The sequence below is a fragment of the Myxocyprinus asiaticus genome, chromosome 5, assembly GCF_019703515.2.
Source record: "Myxocyprinus asiaticus isolate MX2 ecotype Aquarium Trade chromosome 5, UBuf_Myxa_2, whole genome shotgun sequence".
Taxonomy (NCBI): Eukaryota; Metazoa; Chordata; class Actinopteri; order Cypriniformes; family Catostomidae; genus Myxocyprinus; species Myxocyprinus asiaticus.
This window is the reverse complement of record NC_059348.1, coordinates 45,505,814-45,526,909: the sequence shown is the minus strand read 5'-3', so window position 1 is coordinate 45,526,909 and position 21,096 is coordinate 45,505,814. Positions and strand designations below refer to the sequence as shown.

The 21,096-nt window shown below is 36.2% G+C and overlaps 1 protein-coding gene across 11 annotated transcripts; it reads left to right on the top strand.

The window, feature by feature from the left end:
- The first annotated feature begins 4,635 nt into the window (after positions 1 to 4,635).
- Positions 4,636 to 19,209, top strand: LOC127441037 (cAMP-responsive element modulator-like). Of its 11 annotated transcripts, none has more exons than XM_051698177.1 (8): positions 4,636 to 4,776; positions 5,808 to 5,937; positions 6,184 to 6,304; positions 8,618 to 8,696; positions 9,870 to 10,018; positions 11,606 to 11,782; positions 17,384 to 17,540; positions 17,790 to 19,209. In XM_051698177.1, the coding sequence occupies exons 2-8, from the start codon at positions 5,917 to 5,919 to the stop codon at positions 17,932 to 17,934; spliced, it is 849 nt and encodes a 282-aa protein (XP_051554137.1). In that variant the 5' UTR covers positions 4,636 to 4,776; positions 5,808 to 5,916; the 3' UTR covers positions 17,935 to 19,209. The 11 variants fall into 11 exon arrangements, with proteins under 11 accessions (XP_051554137.1, XP_051554132.1, XP_051554138.1 ...); XM_051698172.1 differs by having other exon boundaries at positions 5,808 to 5,972; XM_051698178.1 differs by having other exon boundaries at positions 4,646 to 4,776; positions 5,873 to 5,937.
- Positions 19,210 to 21,096: the final 1,887 nt, after the last annotated feature.

Genomic DNA, 21,096 nt, shown 5'->3' with positions numbered 1-21,096 from the left:
CTGTGTACGGGAACCGCGCCGTGCTGAGTCGGGTCGAGAGTCGAGGAAACGGCCTTCTTGCATCCTCTGGCGGTGAGGAATGGTACAACCTCTACTGTTGGGTGAGTGTGTAGTGAGGATGCGCATAGTATACCTGCACGTAGTATGTCAGTGAGTGTGTGATTGGTTTAGCATGTGGGCATCAGTTTCCAAATATATAGGGGTCAATGACGTGACGCTCATTTTTTTTGGGGCTACAAATTTCTGATTTATAAAGTTATTTAAAGATACATAAAAATGCAATTGACTGTCCAAAGGCAGAAATAAATAAATAATCCCATTAAAAGCTTCATTTCTTGAAAAAATATAATAAAATAAAAAAAGACTTGTTGGCATAATAGTTTGGAATAATATTTTATTATATTTTCAAACAAATACGCACAGAAATTATGTTGTTTTAAAATATTATTATTATTATCATTTCAAAAACTTTTGACAATCAAATGAAAGTCAATGGTCATTGGTCCATTTTGACAAGAAAATCATTCAACAGAGAGCAGCCTTATGACTGAGTGTTAAGGTCATTAAATTAAAAAAATAAGGAATATCAGAGATTTTGCCATTTGTTTGAAAAGACAAAAAATTGAAATATACTGTAATATCATGTGACATCACAAAAAATATCACAAATAAAAATACTTCACCTTGACAAATATGTTTGAAAACTTTTTTTTTTCCTCAAAAATAATTATTTAGTTGTGTACATGTGTATTCAAGGTATTTTAAAGGGATAGTTCACCCAAAAATGAAAATTCTCTCATCATTACTCACCCTCATGCCATCCCAGGTGTGTTTGACTTTCTTTCTTCTGCAGAGCACAAACAGAGATATATAGAATATCTCAGCTCTCTATGTCCTCACAATGCAAGTGAATAGTTGCCAGAACTTTGAAGCTCCAAATAGTATATAAAGGCAGCATAAAAGTAATCCATATGACTCCAGTGGTTAAAGCTATGTCTTCAGAAGCAATATGATAGGTGGGGGTGAGAAACAGATCAATATTTAAGTCTTTTTTTACTATAAATCTCCACTTTCACTTTCACATTCTTCTTCTTTTGTTTTTGGCGACTCGCATTTGTCATGCATATCGCCACCTACTGGGTGGGGAGAAGAATGTATAGTAAAAAAGTACTTAAATATTGATCTGTTTCTCACCCCCACCTATCATATCGCTTCTGAAGACATGGGTTTAATGACTGGAGTCATATGGATTACTTTTATGCTGCCTTTGTGTGCTTTTTGAGCTTCAAAGTTTTGGACCATGTTGACTTGCATTGTATAGACCTACAGAGCTGAAATATTCTTCTAAAAAACTGTATTGGTGTTCTGCAGAAAAAAGAAAGTCACACATCTGGGATAGCATGAGGGCAAGCAAATTATGAGAGAATGTTTTTTTTTTTTTTTTTTTTTGGGTGAACTATCCCTTTAATACCTTTTACTTGATGGTTAACCACTTTTTTAAATTCATTAAATCTTTTTTTATACTATAAATGTTTTACACAGATGCACACCCAAAATGAAATCAACATGGACACAAAGAATACATTTCTGCAATCTTTCTCATTTTTTTATTTTAATCACCTCTGACAAACTTACTTGTTAATGAGACATGGATGCACAGCACTTATATTTATGCACAATTGTAAATATATTTAAGTATCTGTATGTGTCACGGCTACCTTTCTGCTTGTAGGGCAGAATTCTACTAAAATAGAAACATTGCAGGTGGCATTGGGCAGTAAAACCACACACACATGCTCAGGGCCTGATATAGATTCGTTCTACCAGCCCAGCTGAGTGAAGCTTTAGTGGAACAGCTGTAGGATTATACAAACTCGCTTTGATTTGTGTGAGGCAGAATGACCATATGCTCTAGTTCCATTACTGACAATAACTAAAGAAGAGAACTGTTCTATCTGCCTTCTTGCTAAAGTTTGTGGTTTCTCTGACACTAGGTCACTTACTCTCCACAAAGCCAACACAATTCAGCTCATCATTACAGCCTGTGAGTTTCTGTCTGCATGTTTTGGACCATTATGTTTAAGCTGTTTCAAAAGCTGCTGCTGGCATCAAAAGCTGCTTCCCCACAGCCATGTTTGTCATTTCTGCCCAAATACTCACATCACAGTGGATTGTATCCCTTTTTTCTCTTTATATGGTGTATGGGAAACATTATGCGTGTAACTGTTTCAGGCAGAGGTGGAGAACAATGAGTAATCAACTTACAAATTAAATTTAAGCAAGCAGCATTACACTTGTTTACACTGACAAAGTTTGGGCCTGGTCTACTCCCAAGACTGCTTCTCATTTGTTTCATTTGTGTGAGTGTCATTAAGGAGTTATCAATGTGGTTCCCAGTTCTAAAAATCGATCTTATTCTGTGTACGCATGGGAGGGTCAGTTTACTCCAACGAATGCAGTAAACACTGACTAATGAATTTCATTAACATGTGACCTCAAACTACCAGTAAATTAACAATAACTAAAACCCAGTGAGAACTTGAACTTAAATAATGAGTGATTTCTACCACATACTGAAAGATTCGACTCTCTTCAAACTGAAAAACTCTTCAACTAATCATAAAAGAGAACATGAACAGGACATGAAAACAACTACAAAAATGCAAAGGTTTAATATTGAAATAATTTCTATTTATTAAGAATTCACACTTTGTTTTTGCGCGGTTGAAATGCCCAAACATGTTACTTATTATACTTTATACAAATTACAATATAATCCAATTACACAAAATATTACAGTGGTTTCAGGTATAAGCCCTTTTGACATTTAATCACATGCAGGACATGAATTATAGATATCGTTAATTAAATTTTCACTAGTTAAAATGCTAATTCTTGATTTCAGCAATGTAATTACGAGTAAAAATGCTCATTTTCGATATCAGTAATTATGTTTGTCCAAGTCAAATCATAAATTCTTGGTATGAAATGACGTCATTACATGCGGAAATACAAGATTTTTTTTTTTTTATCAAAATGGGAATTTCAAGGAATATTCCGGGTTCAATACAAGTTAAGCTCAGTCGACATCATTTGTGGCATAATGTTGATTACTACACAACTTAATTTTGATTCGTCTCTCCTTTTCTTTAAAAATAAAAAATCTGCTTTACAGTGAGGCACTTACGTACAATGGAAGTGAATGGGGGCCAATTTTTGAACTTTAAAATACTCACTTTTTCAAAAGTATAGCCACAAGTCATAAACAATATGCAAGTAAACATGATTTTAGTGTGATAAAATCACTTACTAACCTTTTCTGTGTAAAATTATAGCCAATTTTACAACTTTGTTGCCATGACGATGTAATGTCAACAAACCCTAAAACCCTAAAATGACTAAAAACGACAATTTAAACAACCTTAAAGCTCAAATAATACCTGAGTTTTAACAGAAGAATGAATGTAAGTGCTTTTATAAAATTATAAGCTTTACATTTCCTTTACATGCATTTAAACCCTCCAAATTGGCCCCATTCACTTCCATTGTACGTAAGAGCCTCACTGTAACCTCGATTTTTGCTTTAAGTCGATTAAGTCTAAATTAATTTTTGTGGTAATCGACATTATGCCACAAATGCTGTCGAATGAGCTTAACTTGTATTGAACCCGGAATATTCATTTAAACTAGTAAAAAACACAATTACTTATATCTGTAATTGCATATTTACAGGTAGGCTAGAATTCCACAATGATCTTTTATTCACTTCTATTCAAAAGCAAACACAGATACACTAAAAACAAAAACAAAAAAAAAAAATTAAAAAAAATCAGTTTCATAACGAAATACTTACAGATTGAATTGAGTAATATTTAATCAAATAAAATGTAAACAAAACTAAATATCTTACGTTTTATTCATAAAATTTAGTTAAACATTATTCAATTAAATTTGACGGAATTTTGTTATGAAATTGAAATGTGTGAATCTTTAAAACAGGCTAAAATAATTTTTTGAGTGTAGGACTATCTATGAATAAATCAAATATCAGATCTGTAGTCTGTACTTCTTACTAGTAAAAAATATTATTTTTTTATTTAAATAATTACATTGTTACTTATAAAAATGTCCATTCCTGATATCTATATAATTCATAACCTGCATATGATTTAAATGTCAAAAAGGCCTTGCGATAGTCGGGAAGCGATGTCACCTTTCCATCGCAAGACGGCGCTAATTAATCAGTCATCTTTGAAGCCCTTAGCCTACGTATATCCCTTAACAGAAGAGACAAATAGGCCTACGTCATCTTTACCTTATTAATATATATATATATATATATATATATATATATATATATATATATATATATATATATATATATATATATATGGACTATATAGCATAAATCAGATCAGTCTAAGAACCTGGAACTCTTTGCTTTTTGGACATTTTGTCATCACAATTTATCTATTGCATTGTTAAATTCTAGTCTCAAATGCATTCATTCACTATTGGAAATAAATTCGTAATTAGCGTACATCTTGATAGGGCATTTTGGTGACAGACAGGGTCTCCTTAACCGACGAGGCTCCGCCTCGAGTAGATTCTGCGCTAGGTCAGTGTGTGTGCGCGCGCGCGCGTTGTCGGGGCCTCTGGTTGATGGTCTAGATTTCCCAAGCGCATCATCAGAGCTGACGTGGGCCCTACGTGTGCAGCGAGTCGGGCCTCCACTCCACCCGTAACGAGTGACGAGTCTCTCTACGTAAAACTCGGGTAAGTTATTGCTGGCACGTCGACCTACTGCCAGAGAGGATATGGAGAGGAGAGCAGGAAGACGAAGATATGGCTACTGTTCAACTACATTGGCGATGTAACATGGGCTGTATAAGTGTGATAAATGGGAGCTGTCCCGGACGTGGTGGCTCCTACAGTCTAACCACCGGTAAATTACAGAATTGACAATTAAATAAAGCTGTAAATAACGAAACGCGTGTAGACTTTCAGACTGTGTCTGTTTCAAATAATCCGTCAAAGTTACTCTGCAGTATAAATAACAGCGAAACGAACTTGTTTAACTGCAAACAGTGTCGGCGAGATTAAAAATGCATTGAGATTGGTTTCAGAATGACGCAGTTTGGTCCTTGTCCGTGCAAACAACATTAAAAGTTAATTGCCTGCGAACTTAAAGTTGCCTTTCGCATGCCTGTGTTTATTTCCTAGCCCATGAATGTTTGTATTATTCATGTCTTATCCGCGTGACAGTGAGCTCTTATATAAGCGCGAGCTGTTCAAAGTTTGTGCGTTTGTTCATGTCAATCCAGAGAACACTAAATTAAAAACAACCTTAAATCAGCAATGCAACCAATCTTAGAGTACTAACAAAATCATGTACTGTGAGGTTGTTATCTTGAATAGTTTAGAAGTGTGTGTGCTGGCCAAGCGACGTTTATAGAATGAGGAAGCGCGCGGCCGTTACTCTCTCTCTCTCTCTCTCTCTCTCTCTCTCTCTTATTATTTACGCACCAATTATTTCCAATCAAAAGTAAGTGAAATTATTATATTTAAACAATTACTGTATTTAATGAATTATTTTTATTATGACTATATTATCTCAGTATTATTGCCAAATCTCTTGCACGCACTTGTAAACGTGTTATTATAAATGAATATAAAAAGCAGCTCTGTCATATGCAGACCTGCTCTCGTTTAAACTCTCAAAAATAATCCACTGTGCAAAACAAGAATTTGCCAGTTTCTTAATGACCACATTTCACAAATTCATTAATTATTACATCACATTTCAGGCAATACTCTTGACGTCTGATTCTGCAGAGCGCTGATTTGTGTTTCCTCTCTGTGCTGTTGCCAGGACGATCACTATGGAAACCGCAACCATAGCGCAACAGGAAGTCAATGCAACAGAGAAAGCAAAAAGTGAGATACAGTCCGACTCTAACTTACTCACACAGGTACAAGCCTTACACTGTTACAATGCCTGTTTGTCTGTAGGCTTACTGTATATTTTTCATATACTGTATGAGACCATGTCACACTGATACAATTGCAATCACCCTTAAATGTTTAAAAATGTTTCAGAAAAGAAGCTAATCAACATTTAACTTTATTGTATTAAAAGATGTAGTTTAACAGCACCAGACTGACTCTCTCTGTCTCTGTCAGGTGAATGAGGGTGTGGCAGTGGTGTCATTACCTGGTGGACAGACAATTCAGGTGCAGAGAGTCATTCAGACAACTCAGGCCTCAGTTATACAGGCTCCTCAAATACAAACTGTACAGGTAGGTACTGTACATGCATGTCTTTATTTAGGTAGGGCCCTATGAAATCCGTTTTATTTTTTCCTCAAAATCCGTGTTTTCCGTTTTATTTTTTCTGAATTTCACATTTCAAAGTTTAATTACATTTTATAAAAAAACAAAACAAAAAAAACTGTCTAATCAAATGAATTGAAAGAATTTTAAATTTCAAATGAGAATAGAACAATTACTTTTCAACATACCATTGCATTATTTTTATCAAATGAAGAGCTTTACGGATCCTCACAGCACAAGCCAATACCCAACTATGGAGTTATCTTATGATTTTTCATTTTGTCAAATACAGTGCTGCTAAGCAGAGCATCACAGTATCAATCAGGTAACTCATTTTTTTATTTATTTCAGGTGTCTAGTTTTTATTTGGAAGTTTTGGTGAAAAAAACTGATGTTTTTTTATTCTTCTCAGCTCTGGAAAAGTAGTTGCTATATGGCTTGATGTGCTTATTAAACCACAAAAGGCTGCATTTAATTATATATATATATATATATATATATATATATATATATATATATATATATATATACATACATATATATATGTATATATAGTCTGCATGTGCTGCATGCTTCACAGTTAATAAAGTGCTCGGTTTTTTCTCATCTACACACACTCAGAGTGTGTGATGTTATCAGTGCATGAGCGGCCGGCTCACACATGCGCACAGCAGATGCAGGCTGTTTATTTACTTGCAGTTTGCAGTTTAATTATCAGACTAGAACATATCACAATTTGAACTTGATTAATTGCACATTTATGCATTCATTTCATCCCAAATATGTCAAAATCTGTCATTCCGCATTTTATAGTTAATTCTATTTTTCCGTGGATTCCGTGATTTCATCCATGTTTTTCGCATCGCGGAAATCATAGGGCCCTATTTAGGCAACACGTTTGAATTGTGCTTAAAAGTTATCAATGTCAATATTAACATTCGCAATCCATTTTAATTCTGTAATTTCAGAGTGACACAATATATTCAACAAGAAAAATTTTTGAGCAGAATTGATTTTATCCATCAGGAATTTATTGGATCATGAAAAGTGGGCGTTACAAACAGGAGTGGAGCCAGGTGGTAGTGAGGGAGGGGTTAAAAATTAAGAGGGATTTTGTCACTTCAGCCGAAAAGTAATTTTTTGAGGCGGCACAAGTTTGAATGAAATTTCAATGAATTTTAATGAAATATTACAAAGATGTTTGTAATAAAAAAAGGTGCGTTCCACACTTCTGCACTATTCTACGCCATTTATGTAGTGTAAGTAGTGTGAGTATTATGTTTACACTGAAAATGCAACAGAAAGAAGTGTACTACGAGTACCCGGATGAGGCACTTCTTCAGCCAATAAAATGGAGTGTGGAACATTGGACACTTCATGCACTCAACGGCCGCGGCTTGCCCTATGTAGCGGAACGGGCGGAGTAACGGGGCCACAAAGCTGGCCTGACAAAACAATTGTTATTAATGATGAATGTGGCAACTAGCAAAACGTCTGTGAAGACAGCACCTTGAATGCTTTACCATCACCCCAAGCTGTGTAAATATTTACATTATTTGAGATATAAGTGATGAACTGAGTTTGGCCAGCATGCTAAAGCTAGCAAAAACGCATCACATGCATTTGAAACACCCCCTCCGTCAGCTGAAAAACAGCGAGTGCTTCCGTTTAGTAAAAAAACATGAATGAATTTCAGGACATGGCTTAGTGTATAGTGTATATTGTAAATGCATTGTGTATAGCGCATCATTTGAGACAAGGCTGGACAGTTTTTTCATTTGGAATAACATGCATAGTTGAATCCTGTATAATAAGACCAATACCATGCATTCAAAAAGGAAATATGGTACATTTTAATTTCAAGTCCTTCAAACACAGTTCAGTTATTCATTCACTTGTTCCTTGATCTGGAGTTCTTTAACCAATCACATTATGTACAGTTAGAGCAGCAACCAATCACAGGGCTCATACTGGGATCAATGGGATGAAGGAGAAGCAGACTGACATAGGAACATGCAGAGTAAGAATAGCAGTATGCAGCAGTAATGAGATTGAAGTTGTGTGAAAGTCAATTATGCGTCTGATCTTTTTGCATGCTCACTCACACACACTTACGTCAGACAAATCAAATCTACTCAGGAGAAGATATAATACTCATGATCACATGGCATGTTGATATATAAATTTATGTATAATTCATTAAGTGTTTCCTTTGTTTACAGTGCTTTTTTAAAAGCTCCAAATGGCATTCATTATTTGGTTATGTGTGGATGTTTTCAGGTAGTTGCTACTGGTAGCTTGGGTACAACACCATCAGATCCTCAGAAGAGGAGGGAGATTCTGTCCAGACGACCTTCTTACAGGTGAGCTCAATTCTGAGTGACCAATCAAACATCTCTGTTACCACTTAAGCTTAATCTTAAATTTTTGTACACCTCTGTGCTGATGATGAAGTCAAATATAAGTTGATGATATTTACTTAAAGGAATAGTTCACCCAAAAATGAAAGTTCTCTCATTATTTACTCATCCTCATGCCATCCCAGATTAGTATGACTTTCTTTCTTCTGCAGAACAAACAAAGATTTTAAGAAGAATATCTCAGCTCTGTAGGTCCATACAATGCAAGTGAATGGTGACCAAAACTTTGAAGCTCCAAAAAGCGCATAAAGACAATCCATATGACTGTAAAACCTATTTCAATGTACATCTTCCCATTGCAGTCTTTAGGCACAATCATTATTTCTAGCTCGATTACACTTCCTAGTTATTGATGCCTGCGCAGAGCGCTAGTCTTGGTGGTGCTAGGAAGTGTGATCGAGCTTGAAATCATGATTTATATCATGTCAAGGTTTATAGTGAAAAAGGTGTTATATTTTGGTCTGTTCCCACCCAAAATCGACTGGATCTCTTCAGAAGACATGGATTAAACCAGTGGAGTTGTATGGATTACTTTAGCTGCTTTTCCACCATCGGCCGAACAGTTCTCGTTGCAAAACTGTACCTTTCTGTGCCAGTCCGGGCCAGTTGGCACGGTTACGCTTTCTTTTTCCACTGTGGTGCCATGAAATCAGTAGAATGTATGTAACAGATCCGCGTGAGAGGTAAACATTGGAGCGAGTGCGGCGTGCTATGGAGGATGATCGCATATTCCAGTTTTTAGGACTGCTTTTTTCCCTGGAAATACTAATGTAACCGTTCCGTACCATGCCCAGAACCATTCAGCCCGATGGTGGAAAAGCGGCTTATGATGCTGCCTTTATGTGCTTTTTGGAGCTTCAAAGTTTTGGTCACCATTCACTTACAATGTGTGGACCTACAGAGCTGAGATATATTTCAAAAAATCTTTGTTTGTGTTCTGCAGAAGACAAAAAGTCATACACATCTGGGATGGCATGAGGGTGAGTAAATAATAAGAGAATTTTCATTTTAAGGTGAACTAACCCTTTGAAGGTTTACTATTGACTGGAAGGCATTTGCAAGTTTTGCTTGTTTGTTTTCAGAGTTTTTTTTTTTTTTTTATTTGTGTATGTTCAGGAAAATTTTTAATGAGTTGTCATCAGATGTACCTGCTGTGCCAAAGATTGAAGAAGAGGACAAAGTGGAGGAGGAAGCCCCACCCTCCTCTAGTGTTGCTACGGTGACAGCACCATCTTCAGTTTACCAGACCAGCTCAGGGCAATACAGTATGTTTGAATTTATTACTCAAACTATTCTCTCTTTGTTTGGGAGGCAGAATTAAGGTGGTGTAAAAGGCAGATAACCAGTTAATCGTTTTTTAAAATCGATTTATTTATTTTTAATCTTATTCTTTTCTTACTGAGGCAACAAGAGTCCAAAATAAATATAATGCCTGATTCAGTTTATTGTGCAACCAAAATCACAAAATTATGTTTTGATGCATAATGTGGGACTTAACTATAAACAAGCCTGAAAAAAAGGTTAATCAAAAACAATTAATCGGTTAATAATTACCCTCAAAATGGTGGTATTGTTAAACATGTACTTTTTTTTCTTTTTTTTTTTTTTACCAAAACACCAGATAATCAACAAATGTTTCCCAAACATTTACTAACCCTTATTTTTTAATCCAGGGTAGGGCTGCACCAGCTGTGTGTAAGGTCTCACTTAAGTTGAGATGTAAAGTTCACACTAAGGGCTTAATAACTACTAGTTAGTTTGTAACTAAGTCAGTGCTTAATTTGGTTGCACCACCTGTTCTTAAGGCAAGACTTAACTAGTAGGTTGTGAGTTCTCAGTAAAGTGATGCGTAGTCACATAATATGACGTTTACTTGTATTGACCCAATAAGCAGCATTCAGATTTACATTTACATTTATGCATTTGGCAGACGCTTTTATCCAAAGTGACTTACAGTGCAATTATTACAGGGACAATCCCCCTGGAGCAACCTGGAGTTAAGTTCCTTGCTCAAGGACACAATGGTGATGGCTGTGGGGATTGAACCAGCAACCTTCTGATTACCAGTTATGTGCTTAGCCCACTACGCCACCACCACTCCAGATTTGTACCAGAAGTGTTAAAAAGTGGTGAATTTCAGTTTGATCTTGTTACGGTTGATGTTCAGACCTTGTTTGCTCAAATAACTGTCAGCTGTAATAAATTATATCCCCATTGAAATATGATACGCAAACAAGATTTCATTAATGGTATATTTAGCCTGTTTAAATAACAATATTCAATAACTGTAACTAAAATGAATAAGGGGAAATAAATAAATACTAATACAACAGGCTGGAAAAATAGACATTTATTCATTTTAATATTTTACATATTATGTTGAAACTTGACACCGGGCGGCATACAGGAAAGAGCACCATTAGATCGGTTTCAGCTGAATACGTTTTTTTACGTAATGTTTTCTCCAGTAAATGTAAACGAGTGTAAATGCCAATATCATCATATATGTCGAAAGGAATGAAGCTGTCAACCAAAACATGAGCTCATTGATGTCATTAAATGTGTCTGCTTTTTTATTCCATCCATTACTCCTGGTCGGAGGCTTCCATAAATATTTAGTTTATACATAGTTTTACGTTCTGCCTAAGTTTAATGGTACAATGCTCACATATTTCATAGTGCATAAATTGTGACTTAGTGCCCATTTACGCCACAACTAGGCTAAGTTGTAACTTACTGTACATATAGCTGGTGCAACTGGCCCCTGGTGTTTTAGCAGCACAAATATGAGCAAGCATGACAAACCGTCTGAGTGTGACTCTTAAACTCTCTAATTTTTTGTGTCTGCGCAGTTGCAATCACTCAAGGTGGAGCGATACAGCTGGCTGGGCCTGGAGGAGAGGCCTTGCAGGGGGTTCAGGCTCGGACTTTCCCCAGCCCTGCCACACCGCAGCCTGGGGCAACTATTCTGCAGTATGGGGATCCTGGACAACAGCTACTGCTGTCTGATGGACAGGTGCTCGTTCAGGGTAAGACATCGAAATGCTGTCTGTCTCTCATACCCACACACACATACAGTGTGGTTAAAAATTCTGAGACTGTATTAATAATTTGGCATTAAAAATCTGATTTAAACCTTAAAATAAGCAGTTTTAAGATTATAATGAATGTAAAACAAAAAAAAACATTATGATACAAAGTGAAGAAGTATTTAAGATTCTGCGCTATTTCTAGGTCACTAATCAAAATGATCAAATTCATGATCATGTTTTGCACAAAAGGTCAGATTTCCTTGCTTCCACTGAAGCACTCAAGATGCTCTTTGGAGCAATCTCAGACCATGCTGGGAAAACATGGATCATCAGATTTTGCAAAAACTTGTTGAGTCCATGCCCGCTCGAGTGCATGCTGTCATTATGGCAAAAGGGGGACGTACTAATTAATTCTCAAATCCATGTTATCTTTTACTCAAAAATGCTGATCATTTAATATTGTAGTGGGAAAAAAAAATAGAAAAATTCCAAATAGAAGCATTTTAACTGGTCAATAAAACATGCCATTCAGTTAATAGAAAATCTGTTTTCCATTACAATTTTTAATGAAATAATTTAATCTCAACTACATCTTTCCCCTTCTATTGTTTCTAAAGTCAGTCATATAGAAGTAGATTAAATGTTGTTTTTTCCATGTGTTATACAAATCATAATTTCCTTTGTTACAGCAAAGTGAAAATGCTAAACAAATTAACAATGTGTCTGCATGAACTATGTTGCTGATACAAGACCCTGGTCACGGAGGCACACTAAACACAGGTTGCATTGTGGGAAACTTGTTGGACTTGTTTTATTACATGCTGAAGTGTCACTCTTAGCAGCATGTGCTCATAAGAATAGAGCAAAAACTGGTTAAATCTGTTGCTGTAATGAAGTTGACAGACTTGACAAACTCGGGTTGAAAATGTTTTAGGTTTGCACATATAATACTTTTGGATTGTAAACTGGTTTACTGCTGAATGAAAATACAACGTTAAACTTTAAAGAACACATTTAATACTAATGCTATTGTTTCTGGAAAAGTCACATTTATAAGTTGTCTCTGAGTGTGTGTGTGTTTTTGTGTGTGTGTGTGTGTGTGTGTTTGTGTTTGGCTAGACCCAGTCATCATAAATCTACTACAGATGCATTTTTGATATTTAAATATGAATTTAGTAAAACTGTTATATCAGATTACAGAAGTTAAACTCCCAAATCAGACATTCTGTTTATTGAAAATACTGTAGATGGAAATGCTTCATATTATTTGAGACCTGTTGCCACAGAGTTTATTTATTTATGTTTGAGTTATATTTGAACTTACATCTTTGTAAACAATATGATAAGACGGCCATGGCATTCCAGATGCCTATGTAGTGTTCTGAGGTGAAATGGGCACAGTATCCTTTTGTTTTTGTTGAAATGCTTCTGCGTCATCATGATCTAAAAATACATCAATCTCAATAACTTATCCGCCCCTTCCTCTCCTCTCCTCTTTTCTCCTCTTCTGCATTGAACTTAAAAGTTTAAGTCAACATTTCTAAATCAAAGGGATAGTTTGCCCAATAATAACAATTCTGTCATCAATTACTCACATACCTCATATGACTTACGTTCTTTTGCAAAACACAAAAGGATATGTTAGGCAGAATTTTGGCCTCAGTCATCACTCACTTCCATTGGATGGGGAGAAAAATGCAATGAAAATGAATGGTGACTGAGGCCAACAGTTTGCCTAGCATCTTCTTTGGTGCTCCTTCATTTTTGGATGAACTATCCAATTATTATTACAGTTTTACATTTCCTTCAGGGCATGAGCTTTAGCACTAATGTTTAATTACAAAGCTTGTGTATATTACACACACACACATACACATGAGTGTGAGGAGGGCATTCTCAAGAGACAGCGTGTTATTTCCCTGTGAGACTGCAGTGATGTCATAGTGATGTCAATGCCCTTAATAGTAATCTGGCTGAGAGAGAGAGTACAAGAGAGAGAGAGAGAGAGAGAGGGAGGGTTAAAGGCAAAAGTGTCACAACACAAACAAGAGAGACAGAAAGAGTGTATGAGAGAGAGAAACTGCACTTAGGACTGAGGGAGAAGCAGTCAGTGAACCAACTGGAAGGAAAAGACAGAGCTTTCAGAATAAAGAGAAAATACTGAACATAGTGCCTAAAAGAAAATCACAACTGGATTACTACAGCATAGAGATGGCAGTGACTGGGGAAGAGACGGAGTCAGGTGAGAGAGCGAGAGAGAGAGAGAGAGTGCGTGTGCGTGTGTGTGCGTGTATGTGCGTGTGTGTGCGTGTGTGTGTGTGTGTGTGTGTTTGTGTGTTTTATGCAAGAAAGTTGGTATGGCACTGAGATTAGATTAATGTTCATGTTTCTGTGCATGGTCAAATCAGAATCAGAAAGAGCTTTATTGCCAAGTATGCTTCCACATACAAGGAATTTTTCTTTATGACAGAAGCTTCCAGTGCAGAAACAAGACAGAGGAAATAAAAAATAAAAAAATAGAATAAAAATAAAAAGCGAATAGAAATATAAGTATATATAGAAATACACAATAAGACAAAAATACACATATAGTATGTACAAATACAAATCTGTTATATACAGTGCAAGGGAATGTAATGCAGAAGAGGTAGGATATGTTAAATAATATAATTGACTGTGTATTGCATGTAATTATAGTATAGTTTTAACAGTTCATGAGATGGATAGTCTGAGGGAAAAAACTGTTTGTGTGCCTGATGGTTCTGGTGCTTTGTGCTCTGTAGCGTCGGCCAGAAGGCAACAGTTCAAATAGGTAGTGGGCTGGGTGAGTGGGGTCTAGAGTAATTTTGCCAGCCCTTTTCCTCATTCTGGAAATCAAATTGATTCATAAATAAAGAAAATAATGTTGTTAAAAATGCAAAAAGTTTTCTTTTATAGGTAGGGTTAATAAATGTGTGTGTGTGTGTGTATGTATGTATATATATATATATATATATATATATATATATATATATATATAGCTAGGTAAATTGTGTATGTATGTGTGTGCATACTGAAGCATGTATAAAGTTATGTATTTTGTCATTTGTTTAGTTAGATGCAATTACAGATGAAAAAGTTGGTAAATGTTTTATTTATTGTTTTCTAATTGAATATAATAATAGTAAAAATAGTGTGTATATATATATATATATATATATATGTATGTATACGATTGATTAGGACATAAAAAAGAGAGATGTTAGAATTGACATCATGCACACAACTTATTCCACACTTTGAGACAGCGCATGTACAGAGAGATAATGAATACTTTTTGCCTCTTTTTGGTCTGTCCTTTTATGTGGTTTAAACTTTTCCCTCGGTCACAAACACTCATTGAAACTGATTCTGTTTATGAAATTAGCCTGCAAATTCTGCATGCCTTCATGCCACATATGAATCAGTGAGAGAGACAAAAGCAGAGAGAGAGAATGAAGGAGGGAGGGGTTTTCTGTTGACGTCAGTCTGTTTCCTGGAAGCGGGCCGAAGCTGAGAGAGAGAGAGAGAGAGAGAGAGGGGAATCGGGTGGGGGTTTGGGCAACGACGCACAAAGTGATGTCAGCATTTTGTCACATAGTCTGATAACACACAAACATGCATCAAGTCAAAGCAGATCCAGTTTGTTTGAATGACATTTATTATTTCTGATTTACTGCTGTTCGGGAACAATGTCTTATAGCCGTATAGTAAAACTTTTTATACTGCATCAGTTTTATAGACCTTTTATATTACGTAAATGTATTTTGTATGAAGTTTATTGATTTTTTTTATATATATTACTGACAATATTTTTAATTTCTTTATAACAAAATTGGTTGTGTTTGGGTCTCTCTGTGTGCAATCTTTTATGTAAGTGCTCTTTTTTGTCATTGTTTTGGATTCATTACATAAACGAATCAGTCCAATTGGACTGGTCACAAGTAGAGGTCACAGCTTATTGGTTAACTTTAGTGTTCCATGCCTCTTTATTGGTCAGATGAATTAAACTAGCCATTGGCTTATTTCCAGCAAGTGTCAAAATCTTTCTTTACTAGTTGGTATGTCTGTGTGGATAATGTTTATTGTGGAACTGGCCAAAGGTGTAATTTCTGTTCCATTTGTGACAAAAATACTGATTGTTCCCAAAAACACTGGAGCCTTCTGAGGCCATAAAGTATGTTTTGTGTTAACTCGAGCTTATTCAACATAGTCTGATGACAACTTGAAATATTTTTTACAAGACTGCGAAATCATAAGTTATCATGAATCTTGTCTTGTACGAAAAAGGATGACCTTTACTACAATAGGTACCAACTAATTAACAACCAAAATTTGAAATCAGTATAATAAAGGCATCAGATTTTAGTTAGCCTCCCATCTTATTTTAAGAAAGGAAACAACAGTGAACAAATTTGGTTACTCATTTCATATTTATTTATGCGATACAAATGACTGAAGCATGCCAGTAACCTGTAAAACAATTCCATTGTCTCATGCCAAACCCTAATCCATGGTACACAAAAGTTATTTTCTTATTCAAATCCTGGTTTAGGTTTAGGGTTTTGGGTGAATAATAAGACTTTATGTTTAGGTTTGGGTTAGGGGATAATTTTGGAAAAATAGTAAAATCAAGGTTTGTTGGTTCATTTATTTTTTTCCTATGGGAGTAAAAGTCATACTCTTTTGTACGACCCACCTCATACAAGATTTCGCCATCTCACCACTTGTCATGAGACAAATCAACATGTCCATCTTAAAGGAATAGTTCAAAAATAAAAATTCTCATCATTTACTCCCCCTCATGCCATCCCAGATGTGTATGACTTTCTTTCTCATGCAGATTTTTAGAAGAATATTTCAGCTCTGTTGGTCCTCATAATGCAAGTGAATGGTGACCAAAACTCTGAAGATCCAAAAAAGCACATAAAGGCAACATAAAAGTAGTCCATATGACTCCAGTGGTTGAATCCATGTCTTTTGAAGCGATCCAATCGATTCTGGATGAGAACAGACCAAAATATAACTCTTTGACTATAGATCTTAATATCAGGAGTCTCCTTGGTGATCATGATTGCAAGCTCGATTACACTTCCTAGTGCCATCTAGTGTTCTGCGCATGCGTCAAGCACTACGAAGTGTAATCCAGTTTAAAATTATGATAATGCCTTCAGACTGTAATGGCAAAATGTACAGTGAAAAAGGATTAGATCACTTCAGAAGACGTGTCTTTTTTGATCTTCAAAGATTTGGTCACCATTCACTTGCCTTATGAGGATCTAGAGAGCTGAGATATTCTTCTAAAAATCTTCATTTGTGTTCTGCAAAAGAAAGAAAGTCATACACATTGGGAATGGCATGAGTGTGAGTAAATGTGTTCAAATAAATCAGTAAAAGTTTATATATATATATATATATGCCTTTCACTCCCAAAATGATTTCCTCCTTGATTGTTAATTTGTGAGTTTAAGACACATGGTTACAGATCAAACCATAAAGTATTTAATTTCCCCTCATTAGTTATGAATTATCTGTCGAATTTGTAATTACATATACATTTTTGTGTATTTGTGCATGTAGCCGCCACAGGAGACATGCCAGCATATCAGATCCGCTCCCCATCGTCAGGGCTACCGCCAGGCGTTGTTATGGCAGCATCACCAGGGGCGATGCACAGTCCACAACAGAATGCAGAGGAGGCCACACGCAAGAGGGAAGTACGCCTGATGAAGAACAGGTACCCACACACCTGCTATTGCTCTTGTGTATAGTAAAATGTGCCCGCTAGCTAGTTATGTCTGAACAAATAATTCTAAAATAAATAATTTAACAAATCGTCTGAATTTGACTGATTTTTTAAAAAATAACTGGAAAGGTCATGGGGAAAACATGGAAATTCATTGGTCACAAATTGTGGGAATCTTAATGTAAGTGTGTGCTTATAATTACTGATGCGTGTGTTTGTCCTTTTGTGTGTGTGTTGTAGGGAGGCGGCGCGTGAGTGTCGCAGAAAGAAGAAAGAATATGTGAAGTGTTTGGAGAATCGTGTTGCTGTGCTGGAAAACCAGAACAAGACTCTCATAGAGGAGCTGAAAGCTCTCAAAGACATCTATTGCCACAAGCCAGAATAACACTCACAAACACTGCTGAAAGACTGGTTCACAGACTACATTGTTCTTCTTCATTGCCTGGATTTGATTGTTTTTGTTCATTCGTTTGGCCAAATATTTCTGTCAGAAGTTGCTAACGTTGCTTTGAGGATACTAAGGTCTACTGCTACCTGCGTCTTGGTGCTTTTCACACAGCGTGCGAAAGCACCATGTATTTATTTCGGCATATGTATTTCAGCGCTATAAACATTTATCAACACAATCTTTCAAAATAGTGGCTTTTATGATACAACATAAAATACAGGAACAAACTGCTCACTCATTGTTTGAAAGAAGACGTCTGTTGTGCTTGATGAAAGTTCCACATGCAGTGGCAGACACACGAACACGTTACATTCACTTTCTATGCAGTAAATCTGACTCAATTCAGACGGTTCAAGCAGTTTATTGCTACACTTTGGGTTCTGCTCTGTGTTAATTAAATATAATTTGGATATAACTATGTCCCTCCTTCATGTAAATTAGGTTTCACAACAATCAAGTTTGCAGTAACTCTCAGTGGCCTACCCCTGATTACCATTTTATGATTTATGGTCGTTAATAAAATAATTTTCTGTATGGAGTCGCAGCTCACTTACGCAGCAAAAACATCGTCAGTGACTTTGATTAGAGCTTGGCAGTGCGATACTTTGGATATTATATTTGGATAAAAGCTTCTTCTAAATGATAATGTAAATGTGTGAAAGCAGAACAAAAGCGCTGCTGATTTGCTGATGTTAAGCAGGCCACTTCCTCTGTCTCACACACACACACACACACACACACACATTCATATTAATAAGATTGATAAATGTGTATATTATTGCTGTGTTCTCTGTCAAAGAAACTGGAACTCCTCCTTGTAATGTGTGGAAAAATAGATTGGTGTTTTCCTTTCCTTTTTTTAATTATTGAAAAAAAAAGAAGAAAACTTTATCAAGTGTTATTTTCCATATTTTAGTTGTTAAGATGCTGGTGTGTCTCTGTGTGTGTGTGTGTGTGTTTCAAACTATGCTAGATATGACCTCATCTTCACATACAGCCAGTTACGTTTCTGTGTTTTGATGAAATATTTTATGTAATCTGAGCAGAAAATGGATATTGTTTCATTTTTAAATAGTCTATGGTATTAATTAATCTCTCAGACTCTTCAGATTGATGTTAATATTAAAAAAGATTGTATCCCCTTCCCATCTTTTACACTGTACAGAGCGCTGACATCTATTTTTAATAAAATATTTTTATAAATGTACATAATCTGCCTATGAATGTGTGGTGTAACTTGCATTATGAGAAGCACTATTGTTTGTTTTTCTTTGTGTCCTTAGCATAGAGCAAATAATGTTGCAAAAGTATTTTAAATACAGAATTACTCTATCAAACACACACATATAGACCACATATACAGTAGTTAGTTTCTTGCCACAAGAGACTGAGATACACACAAGTCTACACAAGAATTTAAAAGTATTTTTCCCAAACAGATCCTCAGTGTACATCTGCAAATGTGACATTTAAACATTTGTTTTGTCTCAGAATTTTGAGGTTCTGCAAGACATCTTTCAATGCTATCTCTTTCTTTGTCCCTATTAACCTCTGAACTGCCTCCCTCTAATATCTAGAACCCTCATATGAATAGTTTTTTGTTGTAAATAACTGATCACACTTGACCTAATATGCATTCAGCTTTTATTGTGCAGTGTAATGAATATAATAATAATAATAATAATAATGAATTTTGGTTAAAACTGCATACAACAGCAGCTCACACTCTGAAATGTAACATAATAGCCTAATGAAAACTTAATAGTGTAAGAGTGTTCCTCTGAGATTAACACATATTCTCTCTTATGATGGAAATGTGTACTTGTAAAGGCTACCTAATTAATAGTGATTAAATTCACCCCAAAACAAAATCGTAATTTTAAGAACCAATTTCAAAGAAAAAAAAATTAAATACATAATTAATATCAATGCTTGAGTCTTTGATGAGTTCATGTACCTCTAGAATGTGCTGCATCAAGTTTGGCACAAACAAGCAGACATGGAAAATTCCATAGTATTTGTGAGCGCCCTCTACTGGATCAGTAGATCATCTACTGTAACTTCACACTTTCACAAACTGAGAGGGTAGGAAATTAGTTTTTGTAAGAGACTGCCACCTAGTGGACATTCAGCAATAAGAGTTATGTTCCATAAAGGGACGTTTTTACCATTAGAGTCAGAGCAGCGCCATTCTTGATTTTTGACGGGAATGACAACGAGACAGTGGAGAGACGTACATCTGTGTCTCTTCAATGGGCTGTACTGTAATTCAAAGTGTTTTTGCATCGTTCCTTTGACAAAACATTGAAAAACATCTTTCCAACAACATGGAGTAGACAAAAAAACAAAAACAAAGAAAAAATCCAGACAACATAAGTTGTTGAAAATGAGATGGGATCTTTTTACAGTGCATGTCATTGAAGAGATGGAAAGTCTATCCATCACAAACTTATTTTCATTCCTGTCAAAAATCAAAGATGGTGCTACTGTGAATAAGGTCCAAACTGAGTTGAGACCTTCGCTTCAGCAGCTAGCAAACAGAACACTTTTGGTTGGTTTGTAACAATAATTGGTTTGACTCGGCGGCCACTGGGGAGCTGCAGTAGATAGGGGCACGGGGACCCATCTCTTCTTCCTCCTCCTCCTCCTCCTTCTCTTAAGGGTGGTGAAAAGCACTGCAGCAGATCGGGCGCCTTGTGGCGGTCAGTGGTGGACAAGGCGGCGCCTCATGGCGGTCAGCGACGGGTGCCTCCAAGGCACTCTGAGCGGCCAGAATGGGATCCCCTGAGACAACTCTGCCTCCTAAAAGAGGACAGAAGACAGCCCAGATGCCTTCAGTGAACAGCGCCACACTCATGAGGCAAGAAGAGTTGAGGTTCTGCAGCACTTTGGTCCAACATCTTGCCCACCCTATCAGAAGTAAGTGACCCTTTGAAGTTCAGCCAGGGGCAAGAATGATGGCTCCTTAAAAAGCTGGTCAAACCGGGCCAAAAATGCATCACAGGTGTCTGGGTTCCCGTCAGAAAATTCTGGGGCTGATGGACCCTGAGTCCACTCTGTACAAACAGGCAGAATAGAGGTTAAGCAGCAGTGTGGTTA

Bases quoted from the DNA above. Each gene is read 5' to 3' on its own strand.
- LOC127441037 (XM_051698172.1), top strand. From the start codon at position 5,883: ATGGAAACCGCAACCATAGCGCAACAGGAAGTCAATGCAACAGAGAAA. The intron at 5,973-6,183 runs GTACAAGCCTTA...TGTCTCTGTCAG, and splicing joins ACTCTAACTTACTCACACAG to GTGAATGAGGGTGTGGCAGT. The intron at 6,305-8,617 runs GTACTGTACATG...GTTTTCAGGTAG, and splicing joins AATACAAACTGTACAGGTAG to TTGCTACTGGTAGCTTGGGT.